A 20,848-nucleotide genomic window follows, 5' to 3' on the forward strand; every position below is an offset into this window, starting at 1 on the left:
AGTCTGATTTTTTTTCTTTTTTTAATTGTGATTCAGTACATGCAAAGTGAAATATTTGTATGATTTATGATTAGATCTTAAAATATAGAATAATCAGATTGTTAAAAAGTATGACAGTATTATAATCTTGACAGTTATTTTAGTCATTATTGTTTCAATATTTTTCCCCCTTCATAATGTTACAATGTTTTTTGTTGATTTATCTTCTTTACAAAAGCAAATGTGGTTAAATTTGCTACAATATCAACGTTAGTGATGATTACATTTACGAGGTTGCCTGAACGCACCCTTCGTCAAAGCTGAGCTCATCCTCCTGGCTGTGAGCATGCGCAGTAGAGGGCAGTCAGGGAGTGTCGACCGGAGCGCTTAATCGGATGTGAAGCATCACGCTTTGGCTTTGTAAGAACCAAGTAGCATTTGGAAACAATAATCCCTGAAAGGATGTACATGTTTTTAGTGAGAAATGCAAAAGAAGTGAACGACTGACGTGGAAATTGGATTGTCGGACGAGCAGGTCATTTGATGGGTATCTTTTGTTCAAAGGACATCCGAATGGACTGGGAATTATGGGAATTAGTCATTTCCTAAAGAGACTTTTGTCCGCTTGCCAAATCCTCTTACATTAAATTAAAGAGCAGGCTACTTTGTGTACCTTTAGTCATTTAAATAAGTTAACCATTCATTTAACCAGTTTACCATTCTACCATTTTTATGATAAGTGATCAATGAATGGAAAATATTTTTTCAAATTATTATGGACTCACTGTTAAGTCAAACAGTGTGGAAAAATAAGCGGTGCAGTTTATTCTGCTGCTACTATAGATTACCTCATTATGAATCATAATACCTCGAAACCCATTGGAGATATAGCAGTTCCATAAACTGGAGGACGTAACAGTGCTCTTTAAAGCAAATCTCTTCAAACCTGCAAGCAGAACCACCAGGGAGCAGTCCAAAGAATTGCCGTGTACATTCCCCGTGCCAGGTTTCCGTCAGTGGGATGCTGAGCGCCACGGCGGACTCAGTGGAGGAGAGGGATGACGAGCAAGAGGATGAAGGAGAAGAAGAGCTGAGAGATGGAGGAGTCCCTTTCTACGTCAACCGAAATGGCCTCCCCATGGATGAGGACACCTGGGAGAGGATGTGGCGCCACGTGGGTCGGATCCACCCGGACGGCGATGCTTTGGGGAAGAGCATCCGTGGTGCGACTGACCTGGCCAAGGTAAACTTAGGTTCAGATATATTTGGACTCTGGACAGAGTGGCTGTGCATCAGAAGACCTCAATTGAACCCAACCTAATTTGGGTTCATTTTAACCATTCCGTCATGGAGCTGATCATCTGATGTGTTTGTACACAATCACACGCTTGTCCTAATTGTACAAACTGTCCTTGTGAAGTGTACACCAAGTGCAGAGATATTTCCACCCACTGTTGCATGGAGGTCTTGAAGATATAACGCCTTTCTATCTTGCAGATTCCAATACCAAGTGTGCCTACATACCAGCCTACCACCACAATCCCATTGCGCCTGGAAGCCATACAGAAATATATCAGGGAATTACAGTATCCTTTGACAACAGAGCACTGACTATTGATTATTTTTGATCCCTTAACTATGACCTCCAGATACAATCACACCGGGACACAATTTTTTGAAATCAAGAAAAGCCGGCCCCTTACTGCGTAAGCAAACTTTTTTTTTTTTACCTTGATCCGTGTGAATTAGACATAAGCAGCAACTAATTCTAATCATAATACAAATATTTGAATTATGGGCCATCCCATACCATCTTATTGTCACATTGTCCTACACAGGTTGATGGACATCGCCAAGGAGATGACACGTGAAGCCCTGCCAATCAAATGCTTGGAGGCGGTTATCCTGGGAATGTATCTTTACTGTGGTAAATAAAAACAAAAAGTTCAACTCGTGAAAAATGAAGTAAAATCAATAAAGTTCCTTGACCAAGCTCTACAAAGTTACCTCACCAATAGCATGCCGGCTGTGGAGCGTTTCCCCCTCAGCTTTAAGTCTCAGTTCTCAGGGAACTACTTCTACCACATCGTGCTGGGAGTCCACAGCGGCGGACGCTTCGGTGCGCTGGGCATGAGTCGGCGCGAGGAACTCATGTTCAAGCCCCTGGAGCACCGCACACTGATGGACTTGGTGCAGGACTTTAAAGAAGCCTACAGTGGCTACTGGCATACCTTGCGAAAGGTCAAGATCGGCCAATATGTGTCGCATGACCCTCACAGCGTGGAGCAGATCGAGTGGAAGCACTCTGTCCTGGATGTCGACGCTCTGAGCAAGGAGGAGCTGCGGAAAGAGCTAGAGAGGCACACTCGGGATATGAGGCTCAAGGTTGGTTCAGTGCCATTCGTGTTGATTGGCACATTCTGAAGTGAGATGTGGTTTTTTTTTTGTCTGCAGATAGGAAAGCCCGTGCCTTCTTCTCCTACCAAAGACAAGAGAAATAGCATGGGTTCACCACTCAGAGGACAAGGAAGCCCCATTCGTAGGATCAGCCGTGTTGACAGACGGTACGAGTCTCAAATGCATACTGTACCTCGTAATTATTTCCATGCTAAATTTGTCTTTTTGGTTTCAGCCCATCTGGAGAAAAGAAAACTTTGGAGCAGAAAGCATCTGGAGACATGAACATGTATCAGATTCGTGTGTGAAGCCTCAAATTCATCCCCAAAAAAAAAAAAAAAAAGCCGCATTCACTGTTAAGTTGTCATATCTATTTTTTAATGACTTCTTGAACATTGTAGTTGCATAAATGGTGCTGTTGTGTGTCAACATTTTGACTAACTTTTCAAATATTCCACCGTACTTTGCATAAAGGTTAGAGTATCAATGGACATCAATGTGCTACTTGATATCATCAGTGTCATTGTTTTGTAAGTGTGCTAGCATGTGTGACATCTAATCAAGGACTGCTTCATGTGGTGATCATAAATGACCCTTGTGCCTTCCCACCCAGCAAAAAGTGGTTGGGAAAATGTTGAAAATTTCACCCTGTCCAAAAAAAAAAGTCTGGTATTGGTTGAAAAATTAAAAGACGTCACTTTCATGTCGTTGAAAAGAAATCTGCAAAAATATGTCCTTTTATAGTCGAAATTTGGTTGTCGTGTAGCGCTATTTTGTTTGTGTACATAAACATGCTTTCTTTATAGCAATTTTTTTTTTACTTGCCTTAACAAGTGAGCACCTCCAAAAAGGTATCAGTTAAGCTGTTAGTTGATAGCACTTTTTATCTTTGTACTTTTGAGAACTACCAAGTTGTGCTGTTTTATACGTCACTCTCGTCATATGTAAAATACTCCACATTAAAAACACGCAGTTATTAAATTGCCACAGGCAAAATGTTTGTGTTGTCTTTTTTTTAAACATATCTCTAACGTCATCCTTCTGCTCTCCAGATGCAAAAACCCTCGACCGTGTTTATGACACTGGGAAACAGACAAGCACCTTGTTAGAAAGAAAAATTTGCTGACCCATTTCTTTCTTCCTTGTATGAATATATTAGATGTTACAAAAGCAATGCAGACAAGCAGGCAAGCAGCATTGAGGTCAAAGCAGTGCACATTAAACTACACATCCATGAAATAGTCTTTGGTATGTCCATCGTGGATGACATCACATCTTGAGTATTTGATTCAAATCTATTAAGGCAAAAGCATTAAAAAAAAAAAATCTGTCATTAACATTTCCAGACTAAATTACATTGTCCTGAATAAAACATTTAATGAAAGCAAATGGAAAAGAAAAAAAACAACTGAATCATGTATTCAATACAGTAACACTTTTTAAATACTTACAATAAAAAAAGAAAATACAGTAAAATGTGCAAATCGTCAACCGCAACGGTCATAATTATAACGACAGCGTATAGAAATGTTCGAACCTTTTTGCTTCTTGTCTCCTTTGACTTGAAACCCAAGTCAGGATATGCATAAAAAAATTCTCTCCAAAGACCCGTTTTTAACACTCTCCTGTGTTCAAGTCCAATTGAAATTTCGCCACAAGACTCAGATGATCAGATGGGAATATGTAGCTGGGAAGACCTTCCATGGAACATAAGCTTTCCTCAGATAGCAGCGAGAGATAGCCAAGCAACTTCAGACCTTCGCAACCAAATTGGCCTGATGAGCAAAACAAAGATGACTGTTACCAAAATTGAACGTAATGAGCAACAATGAGGAATTCCCTTCATACCTGCTCCAGCTGAGATGCGTTCAGGGGAATAAAAGATATAGTCTACGATGGCTCCGCCTTCAGAGTGCAACGTTGTGACTTCCGGGTCAGCAGAGTCGGCTAATGCGTGTTCATAGGCGGACTCCAGATCTAACTGGTGTCTGATTTTGTGTTGAAAACTGTCACACACAAGCATTACAACAAATTATGTTGTGCATCGCAATTAGGTGAAGAGTATTTCGGTAAAACTAACCTCAAATCTGGCTGAGTTCTGCTTGACACATCTTTAAAAAAAGAAAAAAGAACATGAATTAAAAACATTTGGCATCTGGCGGCGAGCGTATATTTTTAGCTCTACCTAGATTGTTGTCAGTGAAACCTGGAATAAATGGTAAATCACTTGGACGAATACAAGAAAGTGGACAAAAGCGCAGTTCCAAGAGGAAGTCGTGGCTGTAGTGACGTTTTCCACCAGTAGGGGCTTAAAAAATGACAGTCAATACGATTAGTCATATTGTTATTGCTCGTATAGAACATAATTCAAATACTGACCTGTGACTGGATTGTGGCTTGCATTCATCTCACCGGAAGCGACATACTGGCATCTGTCGGAAATTCCGAGACAATCGGGCCATAGAGGAGCACACAGTACGTCGCGAGTAGCTTTGTGTGAAAGATCCTTCTGACCCGACACCTGTTGGGAAAAGTGAGTCGATAAACCCCGCCCCCAGCGAAATCAATTAAATATCATGATTGAAACTTTCTGTAACATGGGATCTTAGTGGGAGCCAAATCTGCCTCATAGTTCTGAGGATCAAGCTTCAGTTCCAAACTGCCGGTGTACCTAATGAAGTGTCCAATAAGCGGTCGAGTCTCACCATCCATGTCGGCAGTCCTTGGAAGTCGAGTTCGCCGGTGGTGATGAATTGATAAAGAGGCATCCTCGGCACAGAGTTGAAATCCCCGCACAAGATGACGTTACAGTGTTCGCCTTTATTCTTCCACATTTTGACCACGCTGTTGATCTCGGCCAGCATTATGGCGAGTTGAGCTAGCTTGATGTCGCCTCTCCTGGGATTAAACAGCAGGTGCGTGTTGGCTACGCACAGCAGGGAGCCCTTCGACCTGACCTCTGACCCCTGACCGACAACGGGCCGAAGCAGCACGATGATGCCCACGTTGTGTCGGTCCAGCAGCTTAGTTTGGGGTCTCAAGAACTCTACGGGCTTGACCGACACCTCGGAGAAGCGACTGCTGCGGTAGCAAGTGGCGCAGCCGTCCGTCTTGTTCCCCGTGCGTTGCTTGTAGACACACTTGTAGCCTGGAAAACCATCAGAGGAACATTTGAGTGAAATCTAGAACTTGATATCCACCAACAATAAGCAAATAATTGAGAAGACTCACCCATCTGGGTCAGAAAAGGCTGCAGTTGTGTTTGATAGTGGTTCTCCTGGACTTCTTGGAGACAAAGAATCTGAATAGCAACGTAAATATATTTTATTTTTTATACAGTTGTTATTGTTAGTTGTATTTGACTCACATCTGGCGCCCATTTCTGTATTTCCTCCAAAAGCAGCCTGTAGCGGTGGCTCCATTCCAGAACCTCTCGAGAGCAGTGCATGTACAGCTCAATATTGGCCTCCAGCAGGTCTTGGGCCAAGATGTTGTAGGACATGACAGTAAAGTCCATGGAGGGTTTCGTAAAAGTGTCGGAGTGCTGTGTTGAGACATCTTGCCATAGCCGCCACATTACTGTTGGAAAATAGAAATGCATATAAACCATTTAAGGATATTGAATGTAATAGGAGTCAAAAGGAAAATGCCACAACCGCACCTTCTAAGGGCGTTGTCTGCTCCAGTGATGGATGATAGCTCAGAGTAGGAAACTGCCAGCGCGGGCAAAAGATTTCCTTTTTACCGTCGGGTCCTGCGGGGAAGTGCCATCCGCTGGGTGGATGACGTCGATTTTCAGCGCTGGAGAGAAGCGATGTCTGCTTCCAGTTTGCTACACCGGGGAACATTAGAGGATCATATTCATCCCAGCACTCACTTTGTTGTGCGGGTGCATTTCCTGGCTCAAGTGAGCCTTCCGTCCTCGCCAGAGCCTCCATAAGACAGATAACGCCAAAGTCATCATCCTCAGATGGAGTTTGATGGACAAGCGGAAAGTGCATTTGCCCGATTTCTTCTTTGGTTGTCTCCTGTTTAACTTCTATTCCCTTTGAGGCATTCCCAGTTGCTGCATATTGGGCCTCACGCATATTTGTGTCTGCCTCCAGTTTTACATCTGATGTCTTATCGTCCTTGTCAAAAAATTGTTCACTCGTGTTTTTCTTTTTTTGTCCGGTAGACAAACTGCTTTGGGTGAGCCGCTGGTCAGGCGGCATTTTTGGAACGTTGATGGACATCTGACTTGTGGCAGAAGCACTCTCACACACCACCGTGCCATTGACAACTACAGGAGGGCAAGAAAATACAGAATCACTGACAAAAGCGGTTACCGATGCATTACATTTAAGTAACTTTTTGGCTGGCCTCACATTCAATTTACAAAATATGAAAAAGAACAGCTATGTGGGATTCAAAACATTGCCACGCCCTTTTGTCGTGACGTCATGCGCAGAGTTTTGCTAACAGGTGCAAGCTAACGCGTTACCAAACTCGACAGTTGAGTTGTGCTCTAAAATATTACTTTCTCCACACTTTAACTTTGCACAATAACATGTCATCATACAAAACGTCAGCTTTTACTCGTGCACGTGACAATTAAAGCTACCGAGTCTACAAGCAAAATGCATGAGAAACTAAGCACTAGCGACGTAGCTTATTTGGCGTCACAGAGCGTTGGCCAAAGGTCGATATAACGGTGGCATGGAATAAAACGTATAAACATGCTTTTTTTTTAGTTGTGCTTACCCGAGGGGCGTCTACGCAAGTACTGTGAGAGCGGGTACATAGCGTAAAATAACAGGCAGCTGATCATGCTTCTTTTCTCCCGTCTGCGCATGCGCCATCGGAGCTCGCTTTGGATGCAGAGCACACAAGTCAAGACCTAAATGACAAGTTCTCATCATGAAAGCAAACTTCATTACACCGACTGATGGAACTCACCAGAAATATGTTGCAAACTTATCTTTAATTCAACAATTCTAAAAACAAATTTTTCTTCCATAGTGGGCTGCAGCGTGTCATCCTTTTCCAACAAAATCTTATCTTTTGCATCCTCCCTGACACCAGCTCATGTCTTCAGCTCTACATCCATCAACCTCTTCCTGACATACAATTCTAGTTATTCAAGACTGAACAAGTCCGGGATGCATATCCATAATTTAGTGCGGTACACACCACGTGCCGTCTGACAGATAGATTTACACAAAGGTGTTCTCTTTCACCTCACAGACTTGTACTTCAATGACAAATATGGCTCCTTGTTTGATTCCGTGTTTCTCCATTGCATGTTTCTAGTTTCACAGCTAACGCAAATGTCAACTCTGTCTTTTGAGACCCTCTGTTTAGAGGATGATGATCCATCCACCAAATTAAGACAAGGCTTGGAAGACCATTTGGACCCAGACTTAGATGGTGAGTGCATTGTAACATGAGTTCTCGAACGCAATTTAATTATCATTTATTTGTAACATTTTGTGCATCCCCAAAGCTACAGACGACGAACCCTTGGGTTTGACATCTGTAGCTGATGTCTACCTACAAGCTTGCAAGCTGTTGGGTGTTGTTCCAGTGTCCTCCTTCATTCGGAACCTCGACTCTCCCACCATGACTCTCAGCCACTACGGTCTTGGACCATTGGGGTGCAAGGCACTCGCTATTGCTTTGGTGGTGAGTTGCAAAATATGAGCATGTCACCAAGAGCAAGCATTTTGATAGGCGCTATCGAAAATTATTTTGCACTCAGAGTGACATGCATCTCAACACTCTGGAACTGGCAGACAACGACATCCAAGCAGAGGGAGCCAAGGATCTGGCAGAGATGCTAAAAGTTAATTTCACCATCCAGCATTTGGTATGAAGAAAAATGCTTTTAATGATATCAAATTAATAATCAATATATTTTATTGTACAAGTGGGTGTGCATACATATGATAGGACTTGTCCAACAACCGTCTTCATTCTTCTGGCGCTGAGCATGTGGGTAAAATGTTGCTGGACAGCTTTTCACTAAAATCAATCAAACTTTCAGGTATGTACAGTATATAATGATGTAAAGGTTTAAATTCTATTGTTTATACTGTTATGAACTCATAATGTGGACAATACTCATTACTGGATTGGATATATTATCAATCAATGTCATATTATCACTGTCAATAATATTATTAGCTAGCTATAGCTATTGTAACTAGTTAGTCATTATGTTTTGTTTCATCCAACAGGAAATGGATTTATAGACGATGATGCAAAATATTTTGCAGAGGCTTTTTCTGTGAGTTCTTGGATCTGCCGACATTTGATCGATTCCCCTGCAGTCTTTTCTTACGTTGCAAATATTTTTACATTTAGGTCAATGTAACTATTAAGGAATTAGACCTCAGCCATAATAAGTTTTGTGGACGAGGAGGAGAGTATCTAGGACTGTTGTTAGGTATGCTAGCATGTTTTTGTTAATGCGTTGGCATGACTGTTGGATAATAGCTGAAAGTTTATTTCTATTTTACATATTTACAGCAAATGCCGAGCATCTGGAGGTGCTGAATCTTTGTTGGAATCAACTCAGAATGAAAGGAGCTGTTGCGCTTTGCGCCGGACTCAAGGTACATGGGCCTTGGAGCCTTAAAATATAACACTTGAACGAATATAAATCGGCCTCAGTGTGAATATTGCTTTTCTCCATATTTAGGTGAATACAATGTTAAAGCACCTTGACCTATCATGGAATGGTTTTGGGAACGAAGGAGCCCTAGCTATAGGTGAAGCTCTGAAATTCAATCACACATTGGTGCACCTCAATCTCAACAACAATCGCATCACCAATGAAGGTGTCAGCTTGCTCTGCAGGGGTCTCGAATACAACGACACCCTACGGGTACTGATGGTGGGTAAACTAGTGGTAACCAGACGACAGTCTGATATAAAATCATGTTTCTAATTGTTCCTACAGCTGGCTTACAATTCACTAACAGTAGAAGGAGCGCTGTCCCTTCTCAATATGGTGAAGAAAATGTCAAAAACGACCTTGGAGGAGATTAATATATGCGTAAGTGAAGATAGACTCATCAATGATGTATTTTCCAGTCCTTTTATTATTATCATTTTTTATCCGAGGAGAATGTATTGGTCAATGAAACCTTTTTACATCTGCTGGAGGTGACGTGCGAAGATCATCCTGATCTGGATGTGCAGTACGGAGGAGTTGGAGGGTTTATTGCTAAGAAACCAGTAAAACGCATCGACCCAATGAAAATCATCCAGGTTAGTTATATGTCCTCATGAAAAGTATATCCAATGTCTTATGATACATTTATTTTGCATTTATTGAAGGACTATCTGGATCAACACAAGCTACGTCTGTGGGATTTCTTCCGAAATATTGACAAAGATGCCACCATGCGAGTTTCTGTGGTCGATTTCAGGAACGCAATTCAGGTTGGACCAATGATTGGCCATATTTTTTAAAAATCCACTATGGTTTATGGACCGTAAAGTGCGTTTATAAAGAACTGCCTTCTGGTCTATAAAAATAGAAGAAAGAGACTTTTAATATATTTCTTCTTTCCTTTTGGAATTTGAACAGCAATCAAGCATTCCCTTGGATCGATTTCAAATTGAGGAACTTATCCAAAGGCTCGATCGCGACGGGACGGGAATGGTGGACTACAGGTGACGATGTCTCATAATGTTGACATATATTTGTCTTTTTCATTGCTCCTCTCAGTGTATTGTCGTAAAACATTGAGAGGTGGCTATTCTCTCGTCAAACAACTGGTTTTATTAGTCAATGATGTTGTCAAACAGTTTCATTTATGACTCGAAAACATTATGTAGTCATACTCAGTGAGGTTTCTGTGTGGTACAGAAATTTAAAGAAACTTTAAATGTTTCACCAAATAAAGTCATTTTCGATTGATGATTAGATTGAGTTTATGTTTAATATTTAGCTTGGTTCATTCTCTGCAGAGGACTGGTCGATACCAGAAAGCAGATGGTGCAGAATCACCGGCGACAACTGCGCAAGGTCGCATCCCGTCAGAAGAAAGAGAAGCACAAGAGCGATCGCATCCTCAAGACTTTCCAGAGCGCCGTGGAAGCGGTGACGCCGCACGGCTCGGTGGTCATATCTCCAGGAGACACCAAAGAAGATTCCACCGGGCCTCATCGCTTCTCGGCTACTCCTCTCAGCTCTTGGCACCATATTGTGATGTCAAACAGTGGTACGGTCTCCAACCCCAGCAGTGATCACCTGCCCATGTCAGCAGGGGTGACGCCAAGCCGATTCATCAAGTCTTCAAATTTGCACTCATGTTCTCAACCCAACATGCTGAGTGGTTCTGCTCAGTCTGCCCAAGCACGGGCCGTACGCTCCAATCCAGAGATGGGCCACAGCAAGCTTAAGCAACCAATCGTCAACCACCTAACCAGGTCCAGACCTGCTCTTGACGCCACGCAGCTCGGGATTAACACCAAGAAAGAGAAGAAAGCTAAAGCAAAGAAACATGTGGCAAAATAACTCAAAAAATCCCAAATTATTTTAAAAAATATTCATGATTAAATGCTTATAAATTCTCTCATGCATCATCAGTCATGTGTGTCTTGTTGAGCAGGCATCAGAGTTCCACTATTGAAAGACATTAGATAGTATAGAATATGAATAGAATAAAAATGAAGGAATAATCCGCATTTTTTTTCCAGATGATGAATGGATAGATGGCTGTTCTGAAATATTTTTTCAATAAAGAAAAAAAACTAAGAACGGAAGTGACGTCTTATTTTTCGTAATACGTCATGCGTCACCGCCCAAAGGCGGTCGTTTTAAATTTTAAGCTAGTCCTTAGCAACAACAACTAGGCGAGCATACAAAGTTTAAAGTAGCCATGGCGTCGTATCAATGTGCCTTACAATGTCCACACACTCTGTACCAATCTCCGGCTAAGGTATTTGCCAAACTTAAAAACAAAGTACAGGACGAAGAACAAACGACGTGTGGAGTTGGACAATACGGAATGCAAATGACAACAGGTTGGAGCGGAAGAGACCATTTCTGGGACTCGAATGAACTTCAGCACAAGTTTGGTGAGGAAGAGGCTTTAACTATTTCGCCTATAAAAACTCCCCAAAAAAGCGTTGGTTATTCAAACGCAGTGGAGCTCCCATATACAACCAACGCTTTACATCGATTCAAAACACCAATGGGACGTTTTTTGGAGTCGACGTATGAACCTCGTGTCTGCACGGACCCACGTTCAACAAGAGACCCTCGACAGATGATTGACAAAAACGTCGCCAGCTTGGAGAATGAAATCTCTCCTACTGACTCCTGCATGCCTTCATTGTCCAGTTTTTCCCCTGCGAAGAAGAAACAGCGGAGAAGAAAAGCAGAGGCGCTGGAGATGATTTGCTGCGATGCAAATGTCACATCAGAAATTGAAGATGACAACATTGACACAGTTGGGGATCACTGCACCCCAAAGAAAACACGCGAGATGGAAAGTAAGGAAATTTGAATAGTGTTGCCTGAAACCTGCTTGTCATTTATGCAGTACTTATTTTAAGTAATCCACTAATATATTCGCAAAGGTTGCAGTGTCTCTTTGGAACGACTCATGTCTCCCGCTAAGATATTCGCTTTCATGAAAGAGAGAGTAACCAGAAGAGAGAGAGAACAAGACAACAGAGATTGCCAAGAACCAGGTGAACCCCCTGATGGAGGTAATGCTTAACCACAAAATTCTTTGCCTGATCATAAAATCAACAAGTGTTCGATGTGTTTATTATTGTTTATGATTAGTTGGATGTCATAGGCCGGAAATTGGGCCAGGAGTCACCCAGGGGTTCGCAGACAACCAGTCAGAAACACTCCATCACGAAGAGGACTCTCCCCTCAATGTCACGTCGGAGAATATTTTGTTCGATCCCATCCTCCTCAACGAGCCCTCCATCTCCATTCCAAAGAAACACAACTCACTGTTCAAGAACAAGCAAAAGGAAAACTTGACAAAAATACCCTATGTGAGTACAAGTTGAATCAAAATTTATTTCTCCTAAAATGAAACATGATTTATTTTTGGTACTTTTGATAAGATTCACATTTATGAGGTACATCAGTTATAAGCGGAGAGGTTGTCACGAAAATAAAGTAACTTGTGAAATTATGATTTAAAATTTTTAAGAGTGACTATTATTTTTATAATATTACAATGTAATTTATTGTTGTTAAAATCAATCTAGAGGCAGATTACATTTTTTGTTGTTGTTTTTTTCCTTGGCAGGAGAATGCTATTAATCTTAAAGAGTGGTTCCTGAGGAGTAATCATAATGGCATATTTGTGGAAGGAATCCGCATGTAAGTAATTTTTGTCATCTTTTTGAAAATGTTTTAGATATTTAGTTAAGTACATTCAGAATTTTTTTTTTTTTGTGTTTCATCTGGCACAGGGAGAACAGGACACCGTGGAACAGCAACATCATTGTGGAGAGAATTTCCAGCACTGTGTTGAAAACGTTGTCCGGCAATGTTTACATCTTGGTGGGGAAGATGAATCTGCACGTGAAGAGTGGTAAGATAAATGGAATACTGAATTGTAATGGTGTACCTAACGTTGCGTGTGATCCTTTCACTGACTCATGTGTCACATTTTGTTGTTAGACTTTCCCCGCTGGCTTCTGAGGATGTTTTCTCATGGATTCCCTGCAAATTGGAAAGCGCTTTACCACAAGTTTTTGGCAGAATTAAAAGAGTAAGAAGTTTTTTCTGCAAAATTTCAGACCCGTATATTCTTCTGACAATGTTACAATAAATGAGAAACAGTCAAGTAGGATAATAAATGAGCGTGATGACGTAACCGAGTGCCTTCTGTAACCTCAAAATCTTGCATGTTGGGGGACTGTCTTGGTTGGGACCCCCTTTATTTCAATGAAATAATAAAGGCTGGGTTTGATTTATGTTAGCAACAGGACAAAAGCAAACCCTGTAAAGGCAAGTAAAACAACAGAGAAGTCTGCTCCCACCCCAAAAATAAAAAGACACAAGGAAGCCACTGTCCAGACGAGTAAGTAGAAGAAGGGAATAATTGATCAAATTTGAATATTGATCAATCTCCAGCATTTAACATTTCAACACTCTCTTTTTCTGTAGCGAACACCAGCGCGTTTTTCCAAAAAGTGACCCGGAGCGGTCGGACGATCAAACCACCCCTGGAATACTGGAAAGGAGGCAGGATCTTCCTGGATGCAGACATGAATGCTACCATCTATGACGATTACAACAGCCCTAGCCTCAACTCCGTAAGTACAAACTAGTGATGCCATTTTTTTCTTGTGTACATTTACAACAGATGCCCCAATGTGTGATGAATTTGTGATCATTTTTATTTGACTTTTAGCAGGATGTTTCAAAAGTGGTGCCTCAGGAAAAGTCTAAAAAAACTGCCCAGGCTATCCCTCTCAGTGATAAAGGTAAACACTTGCCACCTTGAATAAACTCAAAGCAGTTCACTTAAAGTCACATAGACTTTTACCATGGCAATAAAGAAATCAAATCATAAAAAATAAAAATGACTGTATTTATGGTTGTAGGTCACACACAAAGGGAATCCAGCAGAGATAGCGTTCCGTCAGCGACACCGAAAAGAGACAAGAGGCCGCTTCGCAAGCGTAGTCAGTTTCAAAGTCTACCTGAAGCGAATCACTCTGTTTCACCCAAAGCAGCAGTGAAGATGCCGAGCCGCCACGCCGTCGATGAAGAGTCCCAAACTGACAATGCGCTCCCGTCAAGTCAACCCAAGAAGCTCCCCCAACGGCGGTCCAAAGCAAAGCCGTGCAATGCTCCTCCTCCGAGGTCAGCGAGAAAAAACAACCCCCCTCCGTTATCCACCGCGAATGAAAACTCACTCGAGTCTGAAGATGAGGAGTCGCGGGACGAGAAGGAAAGGCGAAGCAATCACGCTGCAAGCGCCGATCAGAACACAAGACCCAAACCCCAAAGGTTCCCCAGAAAGGAGTCCAAAAAGAAAGCACTTAAATCTGCTGCGTTAAATAAGTCAGAAATAAAGCTGGCTCCACAGTTGACTGCTGATAAAGAAATATTAGAAGAGGAGCAGACGCCAAGTAATTCCAAAAATCTCCCGGTACAAGGTCCCAAAACGAGGCAGTCGAGAAAACGGCCCCCGCCTCGCTTTTATGCTGAAGAGGAGATGGTGCAGGAGAGGCCAAGTCCTCACACCAGCAACTCCAATGATCAGTCAGACACGGAGAACACATACCCATCCAAAAAGATTTCCCAAAAGGCCTCCAAAACCAAGGGGTCCAACACTTCTCCATCGAGAAGAGAGGAGGCAGTGAAGCGAAGCAAAAGGAAGCCCAGAAAGCAAAACAGGAACCGGCATGGCGACAGCGCCAAACCCATGTCGCCGGCAAAGTTGACGCAATCTAACAAGAAAGTCAGCCCGAGGGACACCGAGTCTCTTCAAGGCCGAGATGAGGATCAGTGGACGCAAGATGAGGAGGCAAAATTACAGCAGTAAGAGCAGCCACAAAATAATAAATGTCGCCTTTAGCAGAAATTCATTTCTCTTTGTCAGGGCTTTGTCCAGGTATTTTTTGTCCTCTCCCACGGCATTCTGCTGGGAGAAGGTGGCCACGATTGTTGGCACTCGCTCGGCAGAGGAGTGCTACTACAAGGACATGGCCTTGCAAGGCTGCCACGTTCCGGGGAGCAGCACCCGGAAAAAACAAAAGAAAAAAACGGAACCGCCAAAACCCACAGGTAGGGAATTTGTAATCGAGTACAAATGTTGTGCAAGATCTTGCGAAACGATTCTTCTTGACAATTTCTGTTCCAGACTGTCCCGTCATATCAGCAGGCGTCGGGACCTTCAAGAGAAAACAGCAGGTGCGGCAGTTCCTGGAGACGATGCCCCGAGAGAATACCGACGACGCCTTCAGCGCACCGCACAATGAGGGCTTTGAGGTCGGCGCCGCTATTTTCTCGTTCTACTCCGGGGATGAGCTGACATTGCTTCTCAATTTTTGTAGTTCCCACCCTTGTGTTTGGATGGAACGCAGGACTTCCACCTGGAGCCCGTGACGCCGAGTACGCTTCATTTCTCTCGAGCCAAGACTCCCCGGTGTCGTCACGCCTCACCCGGAGCGGTGCATTCTACAAACATGTGACTACTTTGTCTCAATTCTCGCCACACAATTTGGAAAAGCCTTTTTTTATTTTTGTGCTAGATTTTTCCAGATATGTCCTTGACTTGTCTCCTTCTCAAATTTCAAGGCTCTATGGGGACAAGCTCGTCTTTAACCTACAGAAAGCGATAAAACAAACTCGGGTCAACGGCTGCAAAAAAGTTCCAGCGAAGGTACTATTTACATTCTGATGATATTTTGTCAATAATTTGGCTTACTTTTTTTTATTATCCCTCCCAGAACGTTGCTCCCACACCATCAGTCAAACGAACAACGAAACCAATTAAAAACTCAGGTAAGATTTTATTGACAGGGTTCCCATGGGGTTTGGATTGCTCAAAAATAATTCAAATCCAATTATCTTTGTTTTTACAATATTTTCTCGTTGCCCAGAGCAACAAATTTGAGACTTTATGAACCTTTTTTTTTTTTTTTTTTCATTCATTTGAACATCAATTTAAATCTTATCTTACAGCATAATAGCGAGTAATTTATTTATGTGAAATAAAATGAGCTTCTTTGGGTACATTTTGTATTAAATGTCATTTTCATTAACTGTAATGAGTTGATTTGTTATTATTGAAAGACTGCTTTGATATACGCAAACAAGGTAGCACATGTAAAAAGCTTAAATAGCTTTTAAAAAATAAAAAAATTTGTTCTTTAGGACCTAAGCAAGTATACATCCACCTTCAACCCCTTCTTTTCTCCCCCCAGGAAACGATTCCGTTTTCATCCAGGAGTTGTTTTCAGTGAAAGCTGCCACGTTGTCTGACAGTGGGGAAGAACAGGACTTTTATTTCTCTGACAGTGACTGAAATCAATTGACATTAGACATTGACATAATTGTAAAAATGTAAATGAAATATATCCATGGGAAATGTTTGTTTTGTTTTTATAGTAGTTCATTAAACACAAACCTACCTTTTTTCCCTGTACCATATTACAATTTTTTTTTTTTAGGGGGGATTATTGTCAACAAATGAATTCTTGATCAATTCTATTCATGTTAAATTACTTGTACTCTTGTTCGTTGTACCTAATAAAATGGCCAGTGAGACGCTTGCACTTGGGTTGCTGGTCACGTGAAGACACTCACGTGATCACTGCACCTCGTTTGCAGCCTGTCCTCCGGTCAACTCATCGTCACACAACACAGGACACAATGAGTACGCTGTAAGTTTATACTTTATTTCAACTTTATTCACTATCTAAATAAGTGTAATTGAAGGCTGGGACATCACTGTAGTTGTAGTACACAGTGTGTTTTGGAAGTCTTTGATTTCAAGACATGACCTACATTCGCGCCCAGTTGTTAGCCGTGAGCTAATCGAGCAAGTTAACTGTTGTAAATGTAAAGAAATTATGCTTTGGTTGTGATTTGATATAGCCCGAAATATTATTGTATTATTATATATAATATTACAGTAGGAGTACTCTGTCACTATGACAACGCTGTAGTCATAATTGTAGTAATTATTTGCCTGGAAAACACTTCACAAATGTAAAATAATCCAATAAAAAGCGAAGTGCGTCGTTTGCAAGGACGTAACACTCATGGAAGACAATTATGCAAATCGAAACATGCTGTAAGTGGCTTGAGGCAACTTCTGTTGTTGAGAATGGACAAAATACATGGAAGTAAAATTGAACTGAAACTTAAAACCGTCTTATGAAAACGAGTGTTTATTGAGCCAATCTACTCGTTATCATTACAGTAAATATTTTTATACAAAAACATTTCAATGGAATAGTTAAGGGTGGCAGTATTTGAGTAAGACCATATTGTTTCTCTGATTTGTTAACCAGTTTATTGGTCGTCGTAACTTATGGAACTGTGTATATTGAGACAATAAACTAAAGAATAAACGCCACGTATACTTTAATATATTTCCCATCTCTCATCAGGTTGGCAGTGGTCATCCCCTTGTTATTCAGCCCATTGGTGTGGAGTGAATACCTGGAATATGACCAAAATGTCCTGTGAGTATTTTACTTTCCATCCCTAACATCGTGCCGTCACATCTGGGGCAGTTAGTGGCCACTCCAAGCTCCATTTTATTAGGGCTTGACTCTAATTGTTTTCCATTTTTTCTTTCTTTTAGTGTGCCCGCCGACTGGACCCGTGTTGGTCGGGTCAAGCCAACCGAAAAACTGGAGCTGACATTTGCGCTCACTCAGCAGAACGTTGACGTCCTGGAGGAGACGCTCAGAGCGGTCTCTGACCCTGACTCGCCTCAGTATGGTAAGACAACAAAGCTCACATTTTTGGCGTACTTGCCCTGATAAAATGTCGACAATATTTGTCCGGCAGCCAACGGTATTTACTATGTGAATCACTTCCTCCATTGCAAAATCAGCTCTTTTGGATAAGGAGAGTCTCACTTTGTCCTTTCGATTCCGCTTTTAGTAAGTACACTGTGCTGATGCAGTTTTACTTCCTCAGGTAAATACCTCCAAGTCGAAGAGGTGGCTTCCCTCGTGCGACCGTCCGACACGTCCCAAAAGGCGGTGCGCGGTTGGCTGCAGAGCCATGGCGTGACAAACTGCTCAACGGTTCACACTCAGGATTTCTTACAATGCAACTTGACTGCAGAGTAAGCTTAAATGGATCTTTTGAGTCACTTCATCTCTGTTGTTGAAGCATATCCTCCAGTGTGATTGTGTTCTTGTGCACCAAGGGTTGCAGAGGTTCTGCTCCCAGGCAGCAAGTTCCAGCGTTATCTCCGAGACGGTCACTCCATTGTGAGGTCCTCAGCTCCGTATTCCGTTCCCGACGATGTTGCGCAACACCTTGACTTTGGTCAGCTTCATTTGTTTACATTGGCCACCGACTATCATGCGTTTTGTAAGTTTGATTTTGATCTTCTTTTATAACAGTGGGTGGGCTTCACCGCTTCCCGCCTAGAGGACACAAGGCCTCCAAGGAAATGCGGCGGAGCGACAACACCTTTCACTTGGGAGTGACTCCTACCGTTTTAAGGGCCCGTTACAATATGACTGCAGCTGATGTGGGATCAGCTCAGAACAACAGCCAGGCTGTAGCTCAGGTGCCATCCTGTTAGAAGGTTCATGCTGTCATGCACTTTTTGCCATCAACAAGTTGTTTCTGTTCTAGTTCTTGGAGCAGTACTATAGTCCTGCGGATCTGGCGGAGTTCATGAGCCTTTATGGCGGCAGTTTTCAGCATCTGTCCAAAGTTGACCATGTCGTGGGGACGCAGGGCACAGGAAAGGCTGGTTTAGAAGCCAGTCTGGATGTGGAATACATCATGAGCACGGGGGCCAGTATCCCCACTTGGGTCTTCACTAATCCAGGTTTGTAATTCCAATCTGTGCTGAGTCACAATGAATGTCAAAGTTCACTCACGGGATCGTCTCCCTCGCGTTCCAGGTCGTCACGAGTCCCAGGAGCCGTTCCTCCGGTGGGTGGTTCTGCTCAGCAATATGTCTGACCTGCCTTGGGTGCACACCATCAGCTACGGAGATGACGAGGACAGCCTGTCTACTGCCTACATGCAGCGTATCAACACAGAGTTCATGAAGGCTGGCGTCAGGGGTCTCTCCTTGCTTTTTGCTTCTGGTCAGACCTTTCTTCCTCTCTACTCTATATGTATTTCATTCATTATTTTAACTGTCTCAAAATAAGACTGATCTTGCTTTTAGGCGATAGCGGGGCCGGCTGCTGGCACATGACTAAAGAACAAAACTCCTTCAGGCCCAGTTTTCCCGCCTCAAGGTACCAACTCTGAACGTCATGACAGTCACAAAATTATTATTATTTTTTTTTCATTATTATTTTTTTTTTTTCCCTAGTCCTTATGTGACTACAGTCGGTGGAACCTCGTTCAAGAATCCTTTCAAGGTGACTTACGAAGTAACCGATTACATCAGCGGAGGAGGTTTCAGTAACGTCTTCAAGATGCCCGATTACCAGGTAGGAATTCTGGTTTGAGTCCAGCACAACAATCAACAGCATTCAAATGAGTGCCGTGCATCGATTCCTCGCAGGCCAGTGCCGTGGCAGGATATCTGAAGTCCGTAGCGGCGACGCTCCCTCCGAAATCCTACTTCAACGTCAGCGGGAGGGCGTATCCTGACATGGCGGCTCTGTCGGATAATTACTGGGTGGTGGTCAACCGAGTACCCATACCTTGGGTGTCTGGCACTTCGGTAAAATCATTTTGACGGTTCCTCAAAATTTTAGCCTGTCAAGCTAACGTTGTTGCCTGCCCTTGTATTCAAAATGTTTTTATGTCTTTCCAGGCGTCAACCCCGGTGGTTGGTGGCATGTTTGCTCTGATCAATGACAAGCGTCTGATGAAGGGCCTGCCCGTCCTGGGCTTCCTCAACCCTCGCCTCTATAAGCTCAAGGGGCAAGCTCTTTTTGATGTCAGTCAATAAGCTCATACTTAAGTGAAATCCGTATCCTGAAAGATGAGATCAGTGGTTTGTGTGCTGTTGGGTCTCCAGGTGACCGAAGGTTGTCACCTGTCCTGCCTTGATGAGCAGGTTCAAGGTCAAGGATTCTGCGCTGCACCGGCGTGGGACCCGGTGACAGGATGGGGAACACCAAACTACCCCGCACTCCTCACGGCCCTCCTAGCGCCGTAAAGTCAGTCATGCTCTACTGGAGAGGACAGGTACCAAACATCTACACGTCATTGTTGACGGCCATGACGGTTGTCATGGATCAACTCACTCAGGTCTACAGAGGTTTTAAGTTTTTTTTTTTTTTCTTTTAATCCCTTTTTTCACTGCTCCGCTACATTTATCCACGCATTGTTTTCTATTTTCAATCGAAAGTCAGTTAACACTTTTGTTTTAATCAAACTTCAACATAACAGATTTTTTGTTTCAATCTTGTCTCTGATCAAAATGCAAACAACAAATTCTACAGGGATTTAGTCTGATATTGTTATGCACTCACTTGTAACCTGATCCACGATTTTCTGAAACAATCTTACAAGTGGATGAGGAAATCTAAAGTGTGGCACGATTATGGCCCAAACACTTTTTCAATTATTCATCATGTTAGGGAATTCATGCACTGCTTTTCAACAACTGTGTTTTTAGTGCAAAAATGAAACTATTTATACATTTATTATACATTTTATGGTTAAATATAAAAACAATGAATTGCAAGGACTAAATGAATAAATATGTTATCTTCTTTAGCATCACTTACCCTAAATACAAAAAGTCCAGACCGAGAAACTGTCCTATTATGATTTCATTTTAAGTCGGCTGCAGCAGTTTACAGCCATACACCAAAAGAATGCACT

At 42.4% G+C, this 20,848-nt stretch overlaps 5 protein-coding genes across 12 annotated transcripts; 4 read left to right on the top strand and 1 right to left on the bottom strand.

The window, feature by feature from the left end:
- The first annotated feature begins 350 nt into the window (after positions 1-350).
- On the top strand, positions 351-3,362 carry vash1 (vasohibin 1). Of its 2 annotated transcripts, XM_085931183.1 has the most exons (8): positions 351-514; positions 986-1,222; positions 1,477-1,565; positions 1,629-1,685; positions 1,818-1,892; positions 1,983-2,364; positions 2,434-2,543; positions 2,612-3,362. In XM_085931183.1, the coding sequence occupies exons 2-8, from the start codon at positions 1,001-1,003 to the stop codon at positions 2,682-2,684; spliced, it is 1,008 nt and encodes a 335-aa protein (XP_085787309.1). In that variant the 5' UTR covers positions 351-514; positions 986-1,000; the 3' UTR covers positions 2,685-3,362. The 2 variants fall into 2 exon arrangements, with proteins under 2 accessions (XP_085787309.1, XP_085787308.1); XM_085931182.1 differs by having other exon boundaries at positions 351-1,222.
- A 430-nt stretch (positions 3,363-3,792) lies between these two features.
- angel1 (angel homolog 1 (Drosophila)) lies at positions 3,793-7,214 on the bottom strand. The gene is made up of 10 exons (XM_085931173.1): positions 7,120-7,214; positions 6,038-6,658; positions 5,744-5,955; positions 5,608-5,677; positions 5,082-5,524; positions 4,756-4,897; positions 4,562-4,684; positions 4,457-4,487; positions 4,225-4,382; positions 3,793-4,151 (listed from the first exon to the last, which is right to left on the bottom strand). Exons 1-10 carry the CDS (start codon positions 7,208-7,210, stop codon positions 3,991-3,993), a joined length of 2,052 nt encoding a protein of 683 aa, XP_085787299.1. The 5' UTR covers positions 7,211-7,214; the 3' UTR covers positions 3,793-3,990.
- Positions 6,877-11,079, top strand: lrrc74a (leucine rich repeat containing 74A). Of its 3 annotated transcripts, XM_085931174.1 has the most exons (13): positions 6,877-7,785; positions 7,862-8,040; positions 8,117-8,224; positions 8,308-8,401; positions 8,595-8,644; positions 8,722-8,803; positions 8,887-8,972; positions 9,059-9,253; positions 9,320-9,415; positions 9,484-9,630; positions 9,700-9,804; positions 9,953-10,038; positions 10,336-11,079. In XM_085931174.1, the coding sequence occupies exons 1-13, from the start codon at positions 7,659-7,661 to the stop codon at positions 10,883-10,885; spliced, it is 1,905 nt and encodes a 634-aa protein (XP_085787300.1). In that variant the 5' UTR covers positions 6,877-7,658; the 3' UTR covers positions 10,886-11,079. The 3 variants fall into 3 exon arrangements, with proteins under 3 accessions (XP_085787300.1, XP_085787301.1, XP_085787302.1); XM_085931175.1 differs by lacking the exon at positions 9,700-9,804; XM_085931176.1 differs by lacking the exons at positions 6,877-7,785; positions 7,862-8,040 and having other exon boundaries at positions 8,122-8,224; positions 8,286-8,401.
- Positions 11,080-11,171: 92 nt separating this feature from the next.
- LOC147045261 (uncharacterized) lies at positions 11,172-16,730 on the top strand. Of its 4 annotated transcripts, none has more exons than XM_085931169.1 (16): positions 11,172-11,865; positions 11,953-12,084; positions 12,164-12,384; positions 12,645-12,718; positions 12,811-12,932; positions 13,022-13,112; positions 13,324-13,424; positions 13,511-13,659; positions 13,758-13,830; positions 13,951-14,893; positions 14,955-15,139; positions 15,216-15,343; positions 15,409-15,542; positions 15,653-15,737; positions 15,805-15,859; positions 16,282-16,730. In XM_085931169.1, exons 1-16 carry the CDS (start codon positions 11,250-11,252, stop codon positions 16,380-16,382), a joined length of 3,210 nt encoding a protein of 1,069 aa, XP_085787295.1. In that variant the 5' UTR covers positions 11,172-11,249; the 3' UTR covers positions 16,383-16,730. The 4 variants fall into 4 exon arrangements, with proteins under 4 accessions (XP_085787295.1, XP_085787296.1, XP_085787297.1 ...); XM_085931170.1 differs by having other exon boundaries at positions 13,761-13,830; XM_085931171.1 differs by having other exon boundaries at positions 13,330-13,424.
- tpp1 (tripeptidyl peptidase I) lies at positions 16,571-20,740 on the top strand. 2 transcript variants are annotated; one of them, XM_085931177.1, is made up of 13 exons: positions 16,571-16,740; positions 17,473-17,547; positions 17,670-17,809; positions 18,011-18,161; positions 18,246-18,367; positions 18,445-18,614; positions 18,683-18,881; positions 18,958-19,146; positions 19,230-19,302; positions 19,380-19,500; positions 19,575-19,736; positions 19,830-19,955; positions 20,037-20,740. In XM_085931177.1, exons 1-13 carry the CDS (start codon positions 16,571-16,573, stop codon positions 20,175-20,177), a joined length of 1,839 nt encoding a protein of 612 aa, XP_085787303.1. In that variant the 3' UTR covers positions 20,178-20,740. The 2 variants fall into 2 exon arrangements, with proteins under 2 accessions (XP_085787303.1, XP_085787304.1); XM_085931178.1 differs by lacking the exon at positions 16,571-16,740 and adding an exon at positions 16,747-17,153.
- The last annotated feature ends 108 nt before the right edge of the window (positions 20,741-20,848 follow it).

This window comes from Syngnathus leptorhynchus, chromosome 15, assembly GCF_054491065.1.
Source record: "Syngnathus leptorhynchus isolate UIUO chromosome 15, UIUO_Slep, whole genome shotgun sequence".
NCBI classification, from domain to species: Eukaryota; Metazoa; Chordata; class Actinopteri; order Syngnathiformes; family Syngnathidae; genus Syngnathus; species Syngnathus leptorhynchus.